The sequence below is a fragment of the Pelobates fuscus genome, chromosome 13, assembly GCF_036172605.1.
Source record: "Pelobates fuscus isolate aPelFus1 chromosome 13, aPelFus1.pri, whole genome shotgun sequence".
In the NCBI taxonomy this organism is placed as follows: domain Eukaryota; kingdom Metazoa; phylum Chordata; class Amphibia; order Anura; family Pelobatidae; genus Pelobates; species Pelobates fuscus.
In genome coordinates, this window is record NC_086329.1 from 39,508,765 (window position 1) to 39,534,273 (window position 25,509).

Genomic DNA, 25,509 nt, shown 5'->3' on the forward strand with positions numbered 1-25,509 from the left:
AAAGAAAGAAATAATTTTACTGAGGGGAGGATAGGGTTGACAAAAAGAAGAAAAAATAAAAAGTTTTATAGGTGAATAAAAAATAAAGACATGATTTGTGCGTTCCCAGAGTATCATGCAGAAACAGCAAGTATAGGTGCGAGGAAAGAGGTGCGATGAAAGACATGGTGTCCAGATTAGGAAGCACTTGCAGGGTGAGGAGGAATGAAGCTAGCAAAGGCGAGTGATTATAATTGTGCTACATGCAGTAATTGATACTGAAATACCGTACCTGAGGGGTGATCCGATGAGCGATGCGGGAGGAGTGGGATTACTCCCTGCATTGTGCCGGCGCCTTACAGCCTGGCGCCTAAATGTGCTGCGTTCACGTCGAAATGTTACAGTTTCCTCACTGGCGTGTGCTGCGGCAGCAAGACAGAGACTTTGGGTCAGAAGGTAACAACTGGCTTGCAACAGGTAACAGCCACAAACGTCAGAGGTTTGTGTCAATTTATTTTTATAACCATTTCACTTTTTAATGCCTTCCCTTTATGATATGTGCTTTCTTCCAGCAAAAGCAAATTTATTTGCAAAATAGAAAAGGGAAGCTATCACCTAAGCTGCAAATATTATATAGCCATAAATATCTAACACACAAAGTAAAAAACAAAACATAAAACAACCCACACAAACTTATTCAATAAACAAATTTAAAAAAAAGCTCAAGCTTAAAAAAAAGCATTCTGCACCTTGCTATTGAACTACAACACCCATATTTCTCTGCGAGCCTTGGAAAGGAGGATATCGAAGTTGTAGTCCAACAAATAGTGGAATAGAGGTTATAGTAACACATTGCTGCATCACTTCCAATAACCAAAGGCAAACATGTCACAAAAGCTCACAAAAGGCTATATTTACATTGTCTAAAATTATTACAATCACTCCAAACACCACAATGACAAAAATCAGCTCTCTGTTGGGTTGATTAAATCATCCATCAACTGCAGGAAAAACATTAAGATTGAAAGTGAAACTTGGGCATTGTACTCCCACAGAAGGTGGAGAAACACCAGTTACATATACCTAACGTACACCAACCATTTGTAAATATTACTGCCACAAAGGAAAATAAATATTTTGATGATCATTCCCATTAAATAGATTGAGTACGGTTCATACAACTGGAAACCTAAATTTGAAATGTGAGAGCTTGCAGTTAGGTAAAAATTGTATCAATAACACTTGTTCGTTCATGTTTTTTTTTGGGGGGGAGTGGGGGATTCTTAAAAATTGAACAAAAATAAACATTTATACAAAAGCAGCCAGACGATCTTAAAAACATCAAGGCATTATTTTGTTTGGAGGAGACTATGCTGGCGTATTTCCCCAGACAAAAGTTTTTGATTCAATAAAAGACGCGTGTCTGCATTTTGTAATAAAGTTACTGTACAGACTCGCAAAAGATCACATGAGATACTTTGGAGACATTATACTGAAGTTAACAGGACATGCCGGGTTAAAGAATGGGTAAACAATGAGTGGTTGACCTGGGTTGCTAAGTGTGTGTGGATACATTAGGTTAAAAAGAAATGAAACATGGATATGAAAAGCAATATAAGACCACAAACGGCTCTAGAAGAAGTGATTCTAATAGTTTAATTAGGCAGCTTGTGACAGGACATTTTAGGCATCCTTTTAATAGATTTTATAAACAGTGCATTATAAATGATTAGAGGCAAGAAAATATATATTTAGTGGAATTGCTGGTATGTGTTGCAAATCCCCATGTTTTACATTTTTCTGTAGGACTGCTGAGCTTTCCCCCCCATTAACCTCTACATATAGAAAATGATGGATACATGATTGATTTCTGGGAGATGCAGTTCAGCTGCTGGAAACAAACGGTTGAATCTACATTTCCCGGAACTATGACATTACAAAATCAGCTGTAAGTGGTGGCCTCAAAGTAAATTTATTTTCAGAAAATAAAACCCGCACATATCCATCGAAAAAGCAAAAGTGCCAGTGTTAATAAAAAGTACTTATTGGGTATTGTTTCACATCTAAACAAAGCGCTAGTTCACAAAGCAAGGGATTCTGAAGAACGGACACGTGATTAGAGGCCAAATGATTCAACACAGGATATTTTGGTTTAAAACGTTTGTCACAATGTTATTTTTTTTTTTTTCAGCCCCTTAGCCTAGGGAAGTGGTCCCTATAGTCTGCTCCACTCTCCAAAAACAATGTAAGTCCCAGGACCAATTCAACTTACCTTTTCCAATGATGTGCCGGTCCTGCCGAGTCTTCTCAAACACTGCCTCCATCTGTGTTCCTAAGATGGCAGCAGCCAGGAAGACCATATTGTGCCCTTCCTTGGGCGTATGCGTCAAATGACTCGCACACCCAAGGCCTCCAATGGAGCTTTGTCAATCTAAAGTTATACATAAGGAAAAGTAGACCCTATATTTTCTCAAGTATAACTGTAAAAACCTTTGTTTAAAAAATATATATATATTAAAAAAATAATAATTGAACAGCAGAGGGTGGATTGGAACATATCTAAGGGGGAATGACAAAGCCGCCTTAAAACGTGACATTTCTGTCATTCTCCACAACAAATCTTTCACAGTTGTGTTCTTGACACCCTTTAATACAACAAATAAAACATGTCTTTATGTTTACATTGCAGCACTAAGACAGCCTTGTGGGAATGTTATCGGACTTTTGGTCTGGTAACCGACCCTGGACGTCGTCCTATATATATTTAGGAATAACAGTTAATTTTATTTTGAAATTTTATTTGCTGCTAAAATATGAAACATTTGGAATAGAGAATTTGGTTTTCTTAGCACATACATGAGAGTATATTCGAAATCTCAGTTTGACGCAGAAAGTGACAAATATGAATACAATTAAGAAAAGTGCAAAACCAAGGTGAGAACTAGATTTTACAATTAGCTCCCAAGTTATTTCTTAAAATAGAATTTGTACTTTTACACATTGCGAATATAAATATGTAAAGAAAAATACATTTAAAAATCCCAAGAATTTCACAGACCAGAACAATTCCTACGATATACCCTGACATGAAAGATCACTGAACATGGACCAGGTCATAAACAGTGTACCTATTACAGCATGGCTTGAAAATACACTGACTTGACTAGCAGGTATTACAGGGGTTTATCTTTTTACTACCAGGATTAGAAATTTTGCTTTCTGTTTTACCATATGCATAATGATTTCATTTTCTAGGCCCAAATAAATTTCGGTTATATATACGATTTTATACCTCCTTCCTACTCCCACCATGTTCAGTTTCTACATCATCTCAAAGTTAACACAAAAACGCTTAAAAATCAAAATGAAAGATCATGCAGAATTAAATATTATTTGAGACCGCTAATGCTGTAACAGCAGACAACAAAAAACTACTTGTGTTGGTGCCATATAAATATTAAAATAAAGTTGCACATTTTGGTAATAACTTCCCTTTTCAACGCATTGCAAATTGTCAGAATTAGGTTTGTGTATACAAAAGCTGAAACCAAAATACCATAATAAACAAGAAAACGAAAATCAAATAGGGATAAGATTTAGATTTTTTTAAATTTAGATTATTTTTTTTTAAACATTCGATTCCACACAAGTGTAAAAAAAGGAACACTCCAAGCACCAAAGCCACTACTGCCCAGTGGTGTCCTTGCACCCTCCCATGGTAAGTAGTCAAAATGTCTGAAGAGTTTGACAACTTAACTGGGGATGGCCAAGTGCCCTCAACATATCCTGTGGAGCTAGAAGCCATGAACTGGTTCAGCGGTGCAGAACTTCGAAAACGTTCAGGTGACTCTCAGCCAATGAGTACAGTAGCTTACCACGCACTCCTAGCACCATTTATACTACATAAGGCTGTACGGTTTATGATGCTTGGAGAGTTCTTTAGGGTGGATGAAATGATTCAGACAAAACATTTTGTAATAAAGCCTCTAGACAAGTACATTTTCAACCGACTTAAGGCTCAGTCAAGGATTAGGAAACCCTCGATCCTCATTACACAGGAGCTTGTAAATTTTTCTGGAGCCGATTTATAGTAATGGTAATTAAGGTTCATCTAAAAATCAGCTTTCATGGCTTCCAGTTGCACGAAGGAGATATATAAAATGTATTTATTTTATTCTGTGCACGCATTAGCATATTCTTCACTATTACTGGATATATTAAAACATATCTAAAATAAATGTGATAATACAAACAACCTCACCAAGTAAATAATGGTGCTCTAAATTTTATATTTGTATGAGAGAAACATTAAAGGCAGACAGAGGCACAACAAGGTTAAAAGGAAAGAGGTGTAACTAGGCAAGAAGGAAACAGAGCTACAAAATGACGCACATTCAGAAGAGGGTATTGTCTTAGCAGCCCAACAAAAACTCCAGGGCAAAATTCCAGTATGTCGAAGAATGAAAATGATGGCATGATGATTTATGTGCATTTACTAAACTCAGCAAGCAAACCACTCTGCAAAAATGCAAGGCATTTACAGCACTGAAAAAATACATTAGTTTATAGTCACTTACCTCCAACTGCGACTTCTCGCTCTCCCACATCCTGAAACGTAACCTGGCTGGGCAAACTATTTCTCGAACGTGTTACAGATTCTAAGTGTGAAGCTCGTCCTAATAAAGAAAGCTGATCTAGCACTTCCCCCTCTTTGGCTTCTAGATCTGATTTTGAAGTGGTTAATGTTTTGATATTTTCAGGTGCTGCCAGTCTATTGGCATCACCCAAGCTAACTACAGTGCCACTGTCCAGACTTAATACTCTGGCACGACTTTTTGTACCACTTGCACTTGAAGTCCTACGGGTAGAACGTTTTTTGCTAGCCCCTTCACAACTTAAGTGGGTCCGATGGGACTCTGCACCTCTTTCTTTTATGTGATATTTTGTCCTTAGGGCACTGTATCTGGCCTCAGGTGACTGGCATGAGTGGGATGTAGTGCTGGAAGAGCTATCGCTGCTAAAACGGTGGGCCGACTGCACGCTTGAGGTCCTGCTCAAGTCGCTTTGGTCACTAGAATCTTCGTCATGACAAAAACCAGTGCTGTGAGGTTTGGTTTCAGCTGTGCCTTGAAAGGAGACATATTCTTTGTGCCTACTTGCATCAAAACTGCTGGCTCGTTTTTTACCTGTCCGTCTCCTGCAAGATTTATGAACCGAGGATGTCCGGTGGATTAAGCTAGATGATTTGGGTCGCACATCACTATCTCGCTGCTTAATACCCGTTTCTTTAAAGGATCTTAAATCTACTAAAATCACTGGTTTCTCAATTGCGTCATCAAGATTTACTGTAAGTTTCCCTGGTAACCAGTCAGCTTGTGCAGTTAGTTCGTTTGCATGAGGGTTTTTGTTAGCTTCTTCCGATGCAGACGAGCTAAGACCTCTAGGACTCTGCACATCATCAGACGTATTTGCATCTTTTGCTTCCTGAGCAGTACCTCTCTCGACCGCAGTCCTTACACTACTAGTCCTTTTATCGGTGGCTGAGCTGCGCTCCTCCTCTGGGTCACTACAGTGACCTCTTTTTGCAGCAGAAGCTTCCTCGTGTTCTGATAAAATGCTCTCCACATGAGTTGAACTCGTCTGTTCGCTTTTATAGCTACTAACGGTGCTGTTTGTGTCCCGATCTGTCCCGCTACAATAACTTTCAGTGGATCCACTGCTCCTTGTGCTGAGGCTTCGCAAACTATCCATGCTTTTGTCAGATTTCATGTGTTTCACACTGCCATTCCGCGAAAGCTGCTGGGATCCTTTGCTTTTTAGATAGTCTAATGGAAAAATCCCTGAAGCACAAACATTATCTACTAGAGAATCTTTGGACCCAGAATGTGGTTTGGAAGCTTCAAGTTCACTAACAGGATCCAGCCCGCGCCTTTGTTGGTAGAGTGTAAAATCAGTGAGGGAAGTGTCTGGGAAAGCAACAGCTGAGCTTGAAGTCCTTGGCACGCCTCTAGGTCTATGGTCTTTTCTGTATGAATGTGAATGCAAAGGAACAAGTGAAGCCAGTTCTGTGTCACAGGCATTGGACAGAGACAGATCCACATGATGATGGTGGTGGTGACCGTGTGCTGCCACTGATCCTTTGTCACTGTACTCCCTAATTAAGTCTTTTCCTCCAGAGGAGATCGAAGGCTGAATGGAGACAAATGAGTCATTGGACACCAGGCGAAAAAGCTTTTGATCCACAGTTAAATCTGTTGAAGAAATTGGAATGTGTTTTAGAAAGTAAAATGTAGGATTATATATACACACATGCAAATCTAATATATGTGTAGAGACTTGAGCACAAATGCATTTCAACTGGTTTGAGGGAAACAATCATTTTAATCTAAAGCCAAAAATAAACAAACCTATCGATACGTCTGTGGTGTTGGATGGATTGCTTTGTTTGGCGTAAAACGAATTTTAATCGTTTGCACCAGCTGAAAAACATTTGTGCACAAGTCTACTAGCAACCTAGCAGAGAAGCCAAAATCCCAAGGGTTAGCTGTTAAATCAATCATGTGAACGCTGGTGGGTGTGAAAATTTTTGCAGTGCAAGGAAGCACAATGGTCCGTCTTGGTCTTACAGTCAACCGGAGACTTAAAAATGGGACAATTAGAGCTATTCTACCAATTTCTACATATTTTTGCAATACATTGGGGAGGTCCATTCACTGCATACATCTAACCACGTGTAGGAAAACAAATATATTTAATTTGCTGTGTGATCTAAAAACTTTTTGCCATTTAATTATGTTTTCATTTGAGGGATATACACCTGAAGCCTATTATCGACTCAAAATGGAGAATTGACAAGGAACTGTAAACGTTAGGAAAAACTAGCTCAATTGGAAAAAGAAGTCTGAATTTCCAAATTCATCTACTTTAGTTCAAAACTCCCTTGTGAGTTACCCATAAATAAAATTTTGGCAAATAATTAAAAAAAATAAAAAATAAATTATATATATATATATATATATATATAAAAAATTCTAAATAAAACTAAAACTGTATGAGATGAGATAGTCTCAAACTAGTCTGAAGAATTTTATTTTTTCCATGTGACAAAATTCAGCTGGTAATTATGGTACGATAATTGCCTTCTTTCCGTTATCTGCAGTTATGATACAGAGCAGTCTGCCAGGCTGACTAAGCACTCAATAAGCTCATTCACACCATTGTCTACCGATCAATCAGTCCATTAGTCAGACCACTTATTGTCCTTACAATGAAGGCCAATATGAATTGGTCAGCTAAGAGACTGGTTAATGATCCAACGCCAAAGGTACCCCACTCCCACGCACAAACTTGCTACAGAAGAGTACAGAAGAGAAACTTAATACAGACTGGACATGGATCAATGTCTTTGTTCTAGAAGATAGTTTTCCACTTGAATAAATCAATCCTCTAACACTGTCATGAATATTTATAAAATGCCCAAATCTTTCATACTTCTGTTTATGATAAATTACATAGTCTGTGCAAGAAAGTGTCATCCATGAAAGTAAAATAACTTGAACAACAAATATAAGATATTTAATTGCTTCAACATAATTAAAGCATTAAAGGGAAACTCCAGTGCCAGGAAAACAATCAGTTTTCCTGGCACTGGAGGGTCCCTCTCCCTCCCACCCCCCAATCGCTGAATGTGTCCTTAAGGGGTTAAGTACCTCATGTGCTTTGTGGGTTCCACAACATTAAACTACCCATCCCGCCTCCCTGCCCTACATGTTGCTTCCACTGTTGATTCACTGGCATCAGAATTAAATGACATCTGCCATTCCTTTACTCTACGAGCAAGTGACAGACACCTTAGCCAGAAGGATAATTACAGCAAAAGGACGCGCACTGTTGTTGCTGAAAGGAGAACCACAGAGCCAACTGGAGGTTTCTCCAGTCTACAGATGGTTTGCTGAGAAATGGAGGACATGGTCACATTTTTATATAGATTTCATATAAAATGTATCCATTTGCCAGCAATTCTACTACAGGAATCTATAGATCAGGGGTCAGCAACCTACTACACACAAGGCTGCTGGACCCAAATGGACCAGTAGAGAATATTAGTGGATCTACCCAACTGGCACAGAATGCCTGGGGTTCAAGGGAGCTTCTAGTCTTCAACTTCAGCAGGAGTACCACAGAGACTCTCCCTCATTTGTCGCCAGCAAGAAGAGGGAAGCACAAGTGGTCTGCACACATGTAAAAGTTATTATTTATGCCCACTTCCCAGGCAAAATGAAGGCAAGATGGATATTATACATCTAAAAAAAGTTTTAATTACAATGACCCCCAACAATGTCACTGCAAACACCTCACACATAAATCCCCACACAACACTACAAAAGATGGTGGAGCTTAAAACATAAGGAAAACTCCACTTCTATGGTCAAAGTAGAGCTTTCCTTGAGCTCACAATTTCTCATGATTGTCAAGCATATGTAAAATATGTAAGACAAAGTAGTCCCCACTTTTGATTTAGGTTTTAAAGAGAGATCAAAAATTAAGGGAGAAAGAAAAGCAAAAAAGGGAAGGGGGGGGGGGGGGAGGGGAGAAACAGATTCTGAAAAAAGTTAGAGGAAATTATAGACAGGTAAGTTTGAGGTGACAGAGCCACTTTAAACATAACTTGTCCTTACACTTGTTAAAGACATTCTGATTTAGCAGGCCTTAGAAATTATTGCAAACAAAACCATCAGCTTAAAGACAAATAAATTATACTTGGTAGAAAGAGAATCCAAAATTGACAAAGCCCCTTTCAGGGGTCGAAACGTTGTGGTGTCTCACTTGACCCAATAAACACATTTGAAGATACTTTGAGTGCCTGGATCCTCTTTCTACTACATTGGGCTGGTGCTGGCCCTTGGTCCAGTTTACCATGCCCGGTTCTTCACGTGATTGTAGTGTGGTTCATTTTTTCTTTTTTTGCAGATAAATTATACTTTTTATAAGTTTCTACTTGATGAAGCCTATTGTGGCAAAACGCGTATAGAAACTTTTTTATATGATCTAAGTGTTAATAAAGGAATATTTGGCTATTATACATTTGGTTGCCACATTCCTCTTTCTACTATAGTATTATATTATATTTTCTTCTTTTAGCAATATTTTATTATTTGCAAGTTTAGTTTATTTTATCCAGACCTAACTACTACTGCCTTTTTGTCCATATTGGAGTACCAAGAATCCTAAGGTGGGGATTATACCACCCATACGCCAGCCACCGAGCAGTACGTCTGCTCCATATACCGTGAGTATATTTTATTCTATTTCAACATTTTATCAACCATACAGTGAGCACTATATACATTTATCCTTTTATCCCGAGCTGGACTACTCCACCAATTTATTCTACAAAAGAGGAGCACCATATATCCATGAGTGGGGATTATTCCACTTCGTGCCATTCATACCAGAGCTGGATTTAAGCTCTGAATATTGTGAGTAGTTCTACCATTATATACACAATATTATTTACCGTTCATACTATACCATTGGAGTTTCCTTTGTCTTCTGTTTTTTCCACATATCCATTTTGAAGTTGCAGATATACATCTGGGACTTTACATACCATTTTATATACTACTAGGAATACCACCTGCATATTTGGGCTATTTATATTCGGACTATTAGGTATCGCTGCTCGTACTCTAACATTTTTAATATTACTATTCCACTTGTTTTAGGCGCACCCTTATTCCTTCTTTTCTCGCCATTGTACTCTAAGGGGCCAACTGTGCACAACCATGATAGTCTCCATAAGTGTAATTGTTACTCTATGCCTCAGACACTCACATGACAAAAAATAAAAATAAAAATTCACACACACAGGATTACAGAGAGTAATGGAGAGAAAAATAAACAATCTTCAGGATCAGGTTGGTTACATTTATGGAATTTATCCATGCAAACTAGAACATTACATTTTACACTATTAAACTAATTCTGCTTCTTATCTGAAAAATTATTTTGTTTCACTTATTTGGACACGCACTTGCAGTTTTGCTAGGAATACAAACATGTATTCCTGAAACTATATTGTGAAACCAATTGTTTTGGTCCCCAACCTCACCCTAAGGAATTAAAAGGTTGTTTACCAACCTTTCTCCACCGATGCACCAATCTTACAATGGCTGGCTCCGCCTCTTGATGATCTCAGCCAATCCAATACTTTCCCATAGGAAAGCATTAAGATGCTAATGCACATGCACAGCAAAACACAGTGCAGATATAATTAGATTTTCCTCACAGATGCATTGAACCTATGAGACACTGAACATAGGTGTTGCACTAAGTACAGCACTGAAATACGAAACACCTTTAGTGGCCACCTGAGTGACTAACAGTAGAGGTGTTACTAAGCAGCAATGTAAAAGCCTACAGGGACAAGCTATAGATATCAGAACCACTACATTAAGCTGTAGTGGTTCTGGTGACTATAGTGTCTTTAATCTTGACATATTTGTTGTTTAGAGCAGAGGTAGGCATCCTTCAACACTCCAGATGTTGATGCCTAATCTCCCATAATGCTCATAGCTATAATGCTGGCAATTCATGCGGGGAGATGTCTATATCTGGAGTGCCAAAGGTTGTTTACCCAGATTTAGAAAGTAAAACCATGAAAATAATTAAAATGTACAAGTATTTTACGAAAGATTAAATTCAAAGCTTACTATACACACCATGCCCTCAATGTGAGTTCCTTAAGAATCACTTTTGATTTAAGTATTGTGACACTTGTTATTTTTTAATGGTGCTACTTAATTATGGTTTGCAAAACATGAAGGTTGCAAAGTTTCAACCTTTAATGGGCTTTAGTCAAGCATAAAGTTTCAAAATCGGATTTCTCTTAGACTGAATACAAAAGTTACATCCTTGCACCCATTAAGGACAGGTGTACTTATTGTTGATACTGAAGGGACACGAAACATCATCTTTGCCCGATGCACATAATATGGAGCATGGAGGTCCTCTGTTACCGTGACCCTGTACACAGAGGTTATTAACTATAAGGCTGCTCCTTATCCCACAAACATCATAGAACAAAGTGGTACTCATTAGCATTTCTGGGTTTCAACATAGTTGCACTCATGCATGGTCAGAAACTCTGGAGAACAATGTTTTTAGAACGGGGTGTAAAAAGAATAGTCACCATATGGCTGCTTTTTCATATTTTCACTCCTCAAATCTGATGTGGAAATGCAGGTAAGGGATGAATTATTGATCCAATAAACTTCTGCATTGGTGAAAATAAATGAGCAATGCAAAATCATGCCCCTGCAATCTCACTGTTCAATTCTCTGCCATTTAGGAGTTACCTAAATCCTTTTTGTTTCAGATTATGCAGCCCTAGCCACACCTGCCATGACTGACACAGCCTACATGAAAAAAAAAAAATGGTTTCATTTTAAATTAGATGTTAACTTAATTTAAACGTTTTTATCTCCTGCTCTGTAAATTTAACTTTAAATCACAAAGGGGAGGCTCATGTAGGATCTAGAAGGCTATTAACAGATCAGGAGACAAATTCTAAATTAAACAGATTGTGCAATAAAGGAAGTTTAGACATTCCATCTCTTTACAGGAAGGCTGTTCAAGTCACATGCAGGGAGGTGTGACTAGGGCTGCATAAACAAAGTGATTTAACTCCTAAATGGCAGAGAATTGAGCAATGCGACTGCAGAGGCATGATCTATCCATACACCACAACTGTTTTGATGCCTATGGTGCCCCTTTAATTTACTCTCATTTGTTCCACTGACAAGAATTTGCATTCCAGCAGATGAAAAACATTTTTGGTTTCTATGCAGTCTGATTTTTTTTCTGTCAAAGCATAACTTTATGCTTGTCCTTAAATGCAGGGATTCTTGGTTAAGCAAAAAAAGTACAAGCCAGTGCCATTACTTTTACACATGTGAATTTATCTTAGAACGCCATTGCATACAAAGGCAACTGAGATGACAGTATTGCATATCTTCAGAGATGTATTGGTATTGCTCATTTAAATAGAACTACTGTATATAATTGACTGCAGGTTCACTAAATGTTAAACTAAAAAAAGCACTGTTCTATTATAGCCAATTTAGTCATGCAACATGCTTTAAAATAAATGCAGCTTATAGGTTTGATTTTACCTTGGTCTTCACTTCCTTCTTTGCACAAACTATAGCTCTGGCCAAGGCTCAGACTGATATCATCTGAGGTCTTTGCAGCATCTGTATCCCCTGCAGAGACAAGAAGTACCATACATATGTGATCTATGCCATGTTCCCATAGCTTGGAACATGTGCACGACATCACATTTGTAGGAAGTCGCTTACAGAATTTAAGTTACATTAAAAATGTTTAAAAAGGAAACTGCAGACCTAAATCAATTATTCTTACACTGACACTACACTGCTGCTTTTACATTCAGAACATTTGCAGGACATGAAAAACCAAGAACAGGTCACATTGCTATCCTTGCTTAGGATACAAATGTCTACAGAGATTTCTAAAAAAAAGAAACGTAAGAACATAGATGTTTGTTTATAATCTGATGTTGGGGAGATCTTTAAGAGAGGACACAACCTTAAAAAAATTACCATACACCCGGATATTCAGACTAAATACAGTAATGTTACATTCATGTAGACATTATGAAAATTAAGACTGTATACATGAATACTCTTTTTCCATGTTTTGAATATGGCTATAGACTGGACCAGTCGTTCACTCAAAATGTGGATAGCGAAATTACATTAACACAGACTAAGAGTCCGACTCTTCCAATTTGGTCCAGAGGTGCTCAGGGTAGCAGCCGCCATAGTATAAAAAAACATAGCGTTTAACTGTGTGGGGATGGGCACTGTTTAATAGTTACAATTGGTCACTCACAGATTTGCAGAATTTTAAAAGCCTTGGGTGATATCTTTCAGTGTCCAGTATGTTGTCCCTCCTCACAGGTTCCTCACAGAGCAGAATGTATGTATCTCAAGAGAAAAAGATATATACACAAATGTAGTACACTTCCAGAGTTGGATAAAAAAGTATTTAATGACTTACATATCAGTATAAAATAAACGGCTTGTCACCATGCACGTCCTACGCGTTTCGTCCTGGATATGGACTTCCTCAGGGACTTAGTGCAGTAAAGTGCAGAAGTAAAAATAGCAGCATAAAACATATCCCCCCTCCCAGTCCTTATATACATCCCCATTTAGTCCGAAATGTTCGTCAGCTGGTTTTCAATTTTCGCGGCATGGATCCTGGTGGCGTCATCGCGTATGCCGCGGTGTTTTTCCTAGTGACGTCATCACGTTCGGCGTTTGCGTTCCATCCTGCGTTTCACAGATCCGGAAATGGGTCGCGGCCATTATAAATCTCTCGTTCTTAATGCATTGACTCAGAACATTTATATATGGATAAGGGAGACCGGGATGGGGAGAAAAAAAGAACAATTAAAAGAACTCTGGGTGGTACTACTCTAAATAGAAAAAGCCAAGATATATATTTTTCTACTGTGGTTAATATTCATCATACAAACTGGGATTCCACAGTTTGTAAATACATCTCGCTATATAGATAAAATGTACAAAATATAATGGGAGAAAATAAAGATTCATGTACATACATAAATTGACCATTCTGCATATGTGTATATATAATTCTTAGGTTTCCATACTATTTAAAGTCTTATATAATGCCAAAGTTACCCATTCTTTAGTATACATTCGTTATACAATACAATACATTGGTCATACAGTGTTTGTTACCTATACATGTTATTGTGATTAGTGGGACCCATTCATATCACACTTCTGTCTCTTTCTACTCAAAGGTTCATAGAGTTAATTTGTCTTTGGAATGAAAGAAGTCTTAGATATGAAAAAAAGGGGGGAACCCCCAAGATATATATATATATAATGAAAAATATAAAAATATAATATGCATATAAACAAAAACAAAGCTTAAATTAAAAAATGGAAATAAATATGAAGTAGAGATGATAAGTAAATATAAATCATAAAAATAAAAATAAGAATAAAAATAAAAATAAATAAAAATAAAAATAAATAAAAATGAAAATAAAAATAAAAATGAATAAAAATAAATAAAAATAAAAATAAAATTAAAATAAAAGTAAATAAAAATAAAAATGTAAATAAAAATGGAAATAAAAATAAAAATAAAAATAAATATAAATAAAAATGGAAATAAAAATAAAAATAAATATAAATAAAAATGAAAATAAAAATAAAAATAAATATAAATATAAAAATAAAAATAAAAATAAAAATAAAAAATAAAAATAAAAATAAAAATAAAGATAAAAATGGAAAAAATAAAAATAAAATTAAAATAAAAATAAAAATAAAAATAAAAATAAAAATGAAAAATAAATAAAATACAAATAAAAATAAAAATAAAAATAAAAATAAAAATGAAAATAAAAATAAAAATAAAAATAAAATAAAATAAAATAAAATAAAAAACGAAAAAATACATATATGAAGCTTCAATTTTTCGAATGAGAAAGGAGTGTGATGATACCTGTGCGCTACACAAGAACCGAAAAGAAAATCGTTTGTTTAGTCATCAAAAAAGCTCCATAGGTCAATATCTAAGTTAAGACCAAGAGGTTGGAGTGTTTTTAATTTACTGATCCAAAAAGTCTCTCTTTGAGAGAGCTTTTTGGTCAGATTCCCTCCTCTCCAATATGGATCCACCTGCTCAATACCCAAGAACATGAAACTCTGCCAGTCAAATTTATTGCAAGTATTGCAATGTAGTGGGACTATATGTTTCGTTGATTTCTTTCTAATATTATTTTGATGTTCCAATATTCTCTCTTTTAATTTTCTGCATGTTCTCCCCACATACTGTTTCCCGCAGGGGCATTGTAGCATATAAACCACATTCCTCGTGTTACAATTAATATTAGATTTTATTTTAAATCTTTCTTTTGTAGAGAAACTTGTAAAGTCTTTCTTTTGTGTAAATTTTTGATTTTTACAGGCTTTGCAAGAATTGCAAGGGGTGAAACCACTAATGTTCGAAGTTATGCTTTTATGTGGAGCTTTTAAGGCATAGCTTGGAGCTAGTACATTTTTCAGGTTTTTTGTTCGCCTGAAAATCACTGGTGTTTTTTTTGGTAAAACTTTACCTAAAATGGGGTCTTGGCGCAGGATGTCCCAATGTTTATTGAGAATCTTTTTTATTTTCCAATGTTGTGTGTTATATTGGGTGGTGAAAGAGAAATTGTAATTATCATTAGAGTGTTTTTTTGGTGGATTTAAAGCTATCAGGTCTCTTCTATTCTTTTTTCCAATTTCCTTAATTTCTTTGTCTAGCAGTGTTGTTTCATATTTTTTTGCCACAAATTTGTTTTTCAAATGCTCAGCCTGTTCTCTAAAATCTACATTTTTCGAGCAGTTTCTTCTTACTCGTATTAGCTGGCTTTTGGGTATGGTTTCTAACCATTTATCTTTGTGGCAGCTTTTTCTATGGATAAAACTGTTACCTTCAGTTTTTTTAAAAAAACATTTAGATTGAATCTGGTTGTTTTCTACAAATAAGTTTAAATCAAGGAAATTGATAGTGGTGGTATTGACTTCGTATGTAAACTTTAAGCCATAATCGTTTCGATGGATATAGTCTATAAATGATGACAGATCCTCCTGTGGTCCTTGCCAAATTAAAATAATATCATCAATAAAACGTTTCCATAGGACCAGGTTCGCTACCCAGCTATGCCCACTCCATATGTGGTTGGATTCCCAATCCCGCATATATATGTTTGCATAGCTGGGGGCGAACCTGGTCCCCATGGCTGTGCCAGTGGTTTGAAGGTAGAATGAATCATTAAAGAAAAAATAATTGTGTTTAAGAATGTAATGAATACTATTTAAGATGAAATTCCGAAAATAATAAATAGTATTCATTACATTCTTAAACACAATTATTTTTTCTTTAATGATTCATTCTACCTTCAAACCACTGGCACAGCCATGGGGACCAGGTTCGCCCCCAGCTATGCAAACATATATATGCGGGATTGGGAATCCAACCACATATGGAGTGGGCATAGCTGGGTAGCGAACCTGGTCCTATGGAAACGTTTTATTGATGATATTATTTTAATTTGGCAAGGACCACAGGAGGATCTGTCATCATTTATAGACTATATCCATCGAAACGATTATGGCTTAAAGTTTACATACGAAGTCAATACCACCACTATCAATTTCCTTGATTTAAACTTATTTGTAGAAAACAACCAGATTCAATCTAAATGTTTTTTTAAAAAAACTGAAGGTAACAGTTTTATCCATAGAAAAAGCTGCCACAAAGATAAATGGTTAGAAACCATACCCAAAAGCCAGCTAATACGAGTAAGAAGAAACTGCTCGAAAAATGTAGATTTTAGAGAACAGGCTGAGCATTTGAAAAACAAATTTGTGGCAAAAAAATATGAAACAACACTGCTAGACAAAGAAATTAAGGAAATTGGAAAAAAGAATAGAAGAGACCTGATAGCTTTAAATCCACCAAAAAAACACTCTAATGATAATTACAATTTCTCTTTCACCACCCAATATAACACACAACATTGGAAAATAAAAAAGATTCTCAATAAACATTGGGACATCCTGCGCCAAGACCCCATTTTAGGTAAAGTTTTACCAAAAAAAACACCAGTGATTTTCAGGCGAACAAAAAACCTGAAAAATGTACTAGCTCCAAGCTATGCCTTAAAAGCTCCACATAAAAGCATAACTTCGAACATTAGTGGTTTCACCCCTTGCAATTCTTGCAAAGCCTGTAAAAATCAAAAATTTACACAAAAGAAAGACTTTACAAGTTTCTCTACAAAAGAAAGATTTAAAATAAAATCTAATATTAATTGTAACACGAGGAATGTGGTTTATATGCTACAATGCCCCTGCGGGAAACAGTATGTGGGGAGAACATGCAGAAAATTAAAAGAGAGAATATTGGAACATCAAAATAATATTAGAAAGAAATCAACGAAACATATAGTCCCACTACATTGCAATACTTGCAATAAATTTGACTGGCAGAGTTTCATGTTCTTGGGTATTGAGCAGGTGGATCCATATTGGAGAGGAGGGAATCTGACCAAAAAGCTCTCTCAAAGAGAGACTTTTTGGATCAGTAAATTAAAAACACTCCAACCTCTTGGTCTTAACTTAGATATTGACCTATGGAGCTTTTTTGATGACTAAACAAACGATTTTCTTTTCGGTTCTTGTGTAGCGCACAGGTATCATCACACTCCTTTCTCATTCGAAAAATTGAAGCTTCATATATGTATTTTTTCGTTTTTTATTTTATTTTATTTTATTTTTATTTTTATTTTTATTTTTATTTTTATTTTATTTATTTTTTATTTTTATTTTTATTTTTATTTTTATTTTCATTTTTATTTTTATTTTTATTTTTATTTTTATTTTTATTTTTATTTTTATTTTTATTTTAATTTTATTTTTTCCATTTTTATCTTTATCTTTATTTTTATTTTTATTTTTTATTTTTATTTTTATTTTTATTTTTATTTTTATTTTTATATTTATTTTTATTTTTATTTTTATTTTCATTTTTATTTATATTTATTTTTATTTTTATTTTTATTTCCATTTTTATTTACATTTTTATTTTTATTTTTACTTTTATTTTAATTTTATTTTTATTTTTATTTATTTTTATTCATTTTTATTTTTATTTTCATTTTTATTTATTTTTATTTTTATTTTTTTTTATTTTTATTCTTATTTTTATTTTTATGATTTATATTTACTTATCATCTCTACTTCATATTTATTTCCATTTTTTAATTTAAGCTTTGTTTTTGTTTATATGCATATTATATTTTTATATTTTTCATTATATATATATATATCTTGGGGGTTCCCCCCTTTTTTTCATATCTAAGACTTCTTTCATTCCAAAGACAAATTAACTCTATGAACCTTTGAGTAGAAAGAGACAGAAGTGTGATATGAATGGGTCCCACTAATCACAATAACATGTATAGGTAACAAACACTGTATGACCAATGTATTGTATTGTATAACGAATGTATACTAAAGAATGGGTAACTTTGGCATTATATAAGACTTTAAATAGTATGGAAACCTAAGAATTATATATACACATATGCAGAATGGTCAATTTATGTATGTACATGAATCTTTATTTTCTCCCATTATATTTTGTACATTTTATCTATATAGCGAGATGTATTTACAAACTGTGGAATCCCAGTTTGTATGATGAATATTAACCACAGTAGAAAAATATATATCTTGGCTTTTTCTATTTAGAGTAGTACCACCCAGAGTTCTTTTAATTGTTCTTTTTTTCTCCCCATCCCGGTCTCCCTTATCCATATATAAATGTTCTGAGTCAATGCATTAAGAACGAGAGATTTATAATGGCCGCGACCCATTTCCGGATCTGTGAAACGCAGGATGGAACGCAAACGCCGAACGTGATGACGTCACTAGGAAAAACACCGCGGCATACGCGATGACGCCACCAGGATCCATGCCGCGAAAATTGAAAACCAGCTGACGAACATTTCGGACTAAATGGGGATGTATATAAGGACTGGGAGGGGGGATATGTTTTATGCTGCTATTTTTACTTCTGCACTTTACTGCACTAAGTCCCTGAGGAAGTCCATATCCAGGACGAAACGCGTAGGACGTGCATGGTGACAAGCCGTTTATTTTATACTGATATGTAAGTCATTAAATACTTTTTTATCCAACTCTGGAAGTGTACTACATTTGTGTATATATCTTTTTCTCTTGAGATACATACATTCTGCTCTGTGAGGAACCTGTGAGGAGGGACAACATACTGGACACTGAAAGATATCACCCAAGGCTTTTAAAATTCTGCAAATCTGTGAGTGACCAATTGTAACTATTAAACAGTGCCCATCCCCACACAGTTAAACGCTATGTTTTTTTATTCTACTCATATTTAGCAGATTTTCCCCTATCTATGTGCATATATCTATTGAAGACAAGAGGAAGTCTTCGGGGAATTATCGGGATACTTCACCTGAAACATTAAGGGAAGTCCTGGTTTGCTTTGTATCATATTATATTATCTTTTATTCACTGGGTTGTGTTCACATACATTGTTGTTCTTTGTTAGCAGCCGCCATAGCCCTGACACCGGAAGCATCAATATCTCTTAGCAGGTTGCTGAACGCCAGAAAGTGTGGACGATCACTAAATCATGTGGAAAAGGGGCATCTACTAGTGTAGGCAGCAAAGTGAAATTTAGAACTAAAAAGTTGATAGCACAAAGTTAAAGACTGAGAAGACCAAAAAAATAAATAAAATTAAAACCACGGCTTAAACTTTCAAGTACTATGCTACTAGCCAGACCTTAAAGTTACTTGCCAATGCAAGCATTGGAGGGGGCATACAACATTCACAAAGTTTCTACTCTCTAATGGCTAAAGGCAAGTGTCTAGTTTGAGTCCTGATTAAAACCCATACATTTGCCACCATCCTATATACTATTAAATGTATGCAGTATTTTCCATGAAAAAAAAAAAAACACAAAAATAAAAAATTTGTCAAACGAAATAAAGGGATCTGTGTCCCGAATTCAAGGATTTCAGATGCACGCTAGGAAGCTGTGTGAAGTAACAGAATTCACACACTATGGTGAGTTATAGCGTTTTGCAGTAAGTCATAGTATGCAACCCACAATATCTGGTACTCATGTTAAACCAGTAGGCTAAAATTAAAAGTTAACCATTAAACCACTGAGCTATTGTATCTCTATAGTAGGAATTACACTACATAAAAGGAATGAGTCTACAGAATGATGTAAAGGAAGTCTGTGGATGGCTCGGCTGATGGTCTCATTGGTATCAGAGAGCATCGTCAGCAATTGGCTGTACATTCTTACACTGTAGATACACCTCAGTACAGCTCGAATTCTTATTTTTCCCTTACAGTGTGCAATTAGCTGTAGATCTAATGCAACCACCCATGCAATACAGGTGTAAAGTTATTATGCTGCTGTGCGTGTTTATCCTAATATTCTCGGTAACTGGTTAATTAGACCTAGTCAGAGCTGCAAATTGAATTTCTGCTGTAATTATGGAGATAACACATTTAACATGCAAGTTTGTATTCTGAAAAACAATACCATATACCAAATCCTGTATTGCACACATTTGTTGCTGCAAAACAAGGTTAGCTTTTAAATATAATAAAAGGGGCTAAATTTCATGAAGATCAAATCTTTATAAAATACTAAGATTGAGTGCGCTGGAATTTCACTGAAATTCCAAACTACTTAAAAGATAAACTGAACCAAAAATAGAGTGCACTTGGCATAAAGGCAGAGCTACCTTTGGACAAGCTTGCCATTTCCCCGTGCTGTCAAAAGTGCGGGCTGTAGGCGAAAAAAAAATTAAATCCTTTCTTTAGAGGATCCCATGGTGTTGCTGAAGCCTCTGTAGACCTCAATGCGCGAGAGGTCAGCATTGACACTGATGAGAACATGGTTCTCCAAACATGGAGAGAAAGAAAAAAGTGGGGAATTTCTTGTTTAGCGAATAAGTCCTATACAAGTGACTATTTTCCCTTTCTATATTTGGAGAACCATATTCTCATCGAAGGGGAGGTGTGATGCTGCTAATAAGAGCCAGCATTGTCAGGCTCATGTCCATGTGAGTGGATTTAATTACTTCCTATATAATGAACTCTCTCTGGTACCATCTGCAATATAATATAATATATATATTTTCCCATGGGAAAGCATTGAATTGGCAAAAACAATAAATAAGTTGCCAATTCGATGTCACCAAGGGGGCGGGGCCAATGCCGGCAGACCCAAGCGGCACTGGAAGTAAGGTGAGTTGTAATTGCTTTTAAGATCTCTGGCTTCACAGTTAGAAACACACCATGCTCATCTGTCTTTATTGGACCAACGTAATGAGCTTCCAGGTGAGGAAAGTTTACAAACATTCTAAGATGAGACATTCCAAATCAGAAAGATATCCAAATCTCTTCTGAAGGACAAGGAAGTTGTTCCAAGCAAACTTTTCATTAATCAGAGAAGAAGTCCACACTTTAGTGGACTGCGTTAATGCCAGGATATTAGACTCCCAATACCTGCGAGCAGAGCAGACGTTCTTCCTCTGTACTAAAACAAAGCTCCAAAGTGCACAGAAAATGGCAGAGCAGGAATATTAAAGTTACAAAAAGAGCATTTGAGGATTGGGAATTGCCCTAGCTTCTAAGGAGTCTAATGCTACATCCTTTTTGCATTTCTTCTGAAGGATGCACTCTACAACACATAACTGAGCTTTAATGAATGCAGTTTTTTTGTACTAACTAGACGCACTGTTTTGATGAACCAAAAGGCTGAAAGTTGTGTTGCATTGTACCATTACGTTTTTCTTGAAGTTCTCGTTACGCCACTGCCTCTCTGCAAGGTTAATGTTCTGGAGGCACTTCAGAAGGATTATCCAACTGTTACTCTGTTTTTACATTCATTAAATGTTTATTTAGAAATGCCTATTGCATGTACATGATGTCAAATGTTGCAACTTCACCAACTCTTGATTACTTACATTGTCTTCGGGTAGGTTAACGGTGCTTTCCAACAAAAGTGAACATAAAGGGAAACTCTAGACACTTCAATAAAATGTTTATCACCCCTGGAGTCCTTCGAGTCGGCTTTCTATTTGTTAAACTAGGCTTTAATGGTTTAATTCTAAAAACGAGAGTCCACAGCAACCCGGCTCCACCATTATGCTCGGGCTATTAAAGCGGCACTGTCATGCCGAACTTACCTTTCCTCAATCTCTTCCTCCCCTCTCTCAGGATCTGTTCTCCGTTTCTTCCTGTCTGCTATAGTTTTCTTTAAAATCATAAGACAAAGTAGGGACTCTTTGCCTTATGGAGGTTTCCTCCGCTTGACCAGCTCTGACCAGCGGAGGAGTAAAGTGTGCTTCATTTCCGCTGGTCAGAAAACCCACTGTCCTCCCCCTCCCCCTCGCCCCCCCCCGGGCGGTGGGTGGGGGCCCTAAATAAAATAACCCCCCCCTCCCTTCATCAAAGGTGACTAGGGGTCCCCAAGCCCCTAGTCACCCACCCCCCCCACCCAAATAAAAAAGACCCTACCTACCCCCCCTCACACAAAAAAATAGTGAGGGGGGAATAAAATTACTACCCTGTAAAGTAAAATTAAACTTACCATTCGACGTCTTCTTTTTTCTAAAGTCTTCAATTTTCAGCCCCAAAAAAGGCCAAATAAAAATCCATTATACCCGAACTTAAAATAAAATCAAAAACCCGACGAAAAAGAAAAAAAACGAGCGCAAAAAAAAAAAAAATCCATCTTCACCCATGGAGGGCTCAGTGCTGACTGAGCTCCGCAGGGCGGGGGAAGGCTTATAAAGCCTTGCCACGCCCTGCAATTAGGCTAAGAACACTGATTGGTGGGTTTAAGCCAATCAGAGTGCTCTTTGTCATTTTACACAGCGTGGGAAAATTCCAAAGAACTTTCCCACGCTGTGTAAAATGACACACAGCACTGTGATTGGATGACTTAAAACCCATCCAATCACAGTGCTCTGTGTCATTTTACTCAGTCTGCGCGCAGCCCTCCATGGGTGAAGATGGATTTTTTTTTGTGCTCTGGTTTTTTTTTTTTTTTTATTTTAAGTTGGACGGGTATAATGGATTTTTATTTGGCCTTTTTTGGGGCTGAAAAATGAAGATTTTAGAAAAAAAGAAGACGTCGAATGGTAAGCTCACTGGCTGCTCACTGTTTAGTGGACATGCCCCTACTCACGGTATAGCGAGTAGGGGCATTGGGGAGATTTTATTCTCCATTATACTATTATGGGGGTCATATTGACCTCCATAGAGTGAGGGGGGGAGGACCTGGGGGGGGGGGGGGGGGCTTATGAAGTGGTGGGGAGCACTGCTCCCTGCCGCTTCTGTGTTTACATATTACAAGGAGGGAGCTACGTGCCGGTAGCTCCCTCCTTGTAATAAACTGAACAAACAAACCAACACTGATACTCAGTGTTAGTTTGATTTTTCTATTCATTCATTCGTCTGTCTGATGAATGAATGAATAGATTAAATTCCCGTTCGCATGTCCAGATGTTTCACTGGGCATGTGCGGGAATCTCACAGGCTATCTAGTGTGGGCAGATGACGTGTTCCACGGGGACATCATCTACCCACACAAAGATGGCGGCGCCCTGAATATAGATCGGGGCAGAAAATAAAGATTAATAAATAGGTCATATGGGGGGCTTAGGGGCATTTGGGGGTGACTAAGGGATCAATTGGATGTAGTGGAGGCGGGTTAAAAAAAAAAAAAACGGGATTCGGCATGACAGTGCCGCTTTAAGGAAGCACCAACTAAACAGCAATGACTGGCAGATAGTGTCAACGTCTCCCTGCTAGCATCAAATGGCATGTCTTTGGAATAGCGAAATCTCTGCTCTAGCCATACCTCCAGTGCAGCCTGGGTTATGGGCAGTTAGGGAATCTCAATACTAAACGGTTTTAAAATGGCTTAACTCTAAATGGAGGCATAGCACAAAGGGACTCCAGGCATAATAACCATTTAATTGAGATGAAAGGGTCATAGTTGGAGTGTTTAACAATGGCTGCCCCTATAAAGCATGGGTAAGCCAGGATAAGAAGTGAAAATGTGTATTTGCAAATATACATGCTTTACACAATGCTATACATAGAGGCCGTAATGCATGTACTAAAATAGTAAACAGGTGTAACACTGAACAGAACAGAGCTATAGCATCCTGCGACCTCCATTCAATGTTCAGAACAGCTGAAAGCGTGCCAATACTACAAACGTCTACCATAGCATAGCAGGGAGCCCATTACACAGGTTAACACAAAACAGAAAAAAATAAATAAAAATGTACACAATATGTTAAAATATGCAACATTGAAATTTTGGTCCATACCTTTGCTTGCTGATGCAGCTCCATATCTAGACATTCCAACCTATTAGAAAATGAAAACAATGTTATTTGATGGGGTTTTGTTATTTTGACTATCAACACATTTTTTTGGTTTATCTAAAAGAGCATAGTTTATCAGTTGAACACTATCCCTTCACTATACCTGATTTGGGTCCAACCCAGAGTAAGAATTACGTGAACTGCATCCAACAGGAGGAGTTGCTTCTCTTACAAACTCAGACATCTCAATCCCTCCACCAGGGTCACTGCCAGAGAGAATTCATCGCAATCAGTAAATCACATAAATGGAAGAAAATGTTTAAAAATAAAAAATGTAATGTTCTATTACAGAAAAGTAAGAAGAAAAACCAAAAAAAATTCTCTTGCCTACCAGGCCAGGTTTAACAATTTTACAAAAAAAATAATTCTCTATTTTAGTTGTGTATAGGTGGTAGACAGGCTTGCAATGCCACAATAGGTTGTGCAAGCTATTCGTTCAACAAAGATTAACAATTTAATGGCCTTCAATTTCACAGCACTACACATTTGTTTTGAAATAAATAAAGGAATAACATGAGTGGGGCATGAGAGAGAAAATACAGGTGAAGGACATAAAACCGATGGATACATGCCATGGCTAGTAAAGATCCCTGGGCCCTGAGAAACACAGACAGAAGAGCCTAAGAAATCACAGGTGATTTAGCACACGGACAGGCACCAATTGAACAGCATTTTCACTAGCTATAAACGGTTTTCATTAAGAAAATATTTTAATGGTTTAACGCTAAATTAAAGTCCCTAGCAGCTAACGAGCTCTTTAGGCCAAAGAGGAAGCATTAGCTTGAGCATCAATGGGCGGTTGTGATTGGATGAGCGTGTCAGATGACAAGCCAGAGACCCTCATTCAGTAAATTGCTCGAAAATGGTTTAATTCTGAATGGAGGCACAGATTCAGGGGACGATAATCATCTCAAGGAGATGAAATGGTTTATAATGCCTACAATGTTCTTTTAAAGGAATTGTCACATCACAGGTTGTTAATATTTTGTTTACTTATCCCTCAAGTTTAACAATACACGGGGCAATTCCATAACATGGCTGTGATATCATACGATTCACATAGGTCACATAAGTTATGCACAAAATGTGGAAGACAGATTATAAATAGTTAAAAAGTAAATTAGCTTTTAAAAACTTTCCAGTATAATTTCTCTTTAAAGTCCAATCACCACCACTTATGGTTACACCTCCCACCTCCCATCCTTACAGAGGTGGGTGTTATACTTTCTCAGTTCTTTGCCGATTTGCCCTAATGGCGTTATTGCTAGGGTCTGTAAGGAGTGACCTTTCTATTTACCATTGGGATGTGTGTGTTATGTAGAAACAAGATTGCTTGTCACTTGGGCTTACAAGCCCTAAATTCCCAAGCTACCCATTCATTGATGAACCATGGTGGTATAGAGAATATCTTCCATATACCTTACGTTGGTGCCTTGTGGATG

At 36.7% G+C, this 25,509-nt stretch overlaps 1 protein-coding gene across 2 annotated transcripts in view; it reads right to left on the reverse strand.

Annotated features, from left to right (window-relative positions):
- PCNX1 (pecanex 1) overlaps positions 1-25,509 on the reverse strand; it is a 101,298-nt gene that overhangs the window by 41,912 nt on the left and 33,877 nt on the right. For both annotated transcript variants that reach the window (XM_063439591.1, XM_063439590.1), the window contains exons 3-7: positions 24,171-24,273; positions 24,011-24,050; positions 12,153-12,242; positions 4,557-6,230; positions 272-401 (exon numbers count right to left, since the gene is read on the reverse strand). In XM_063439591.1, coding sequence (XP_063295661.1) covers positions 272-401; positions 4,557-6,230; positions 12,153-12,242; positions 24,011-24,050; positions 24,171-24,273 — 2,037 coding nt within the window. The remainder of the gene's footprint in view (positions 1-271; positions 402-4,556; positions 6,231-12,152; positions 12,243-24,010; positions 24,051-24,170; positions 24,274-25,509) is intronic.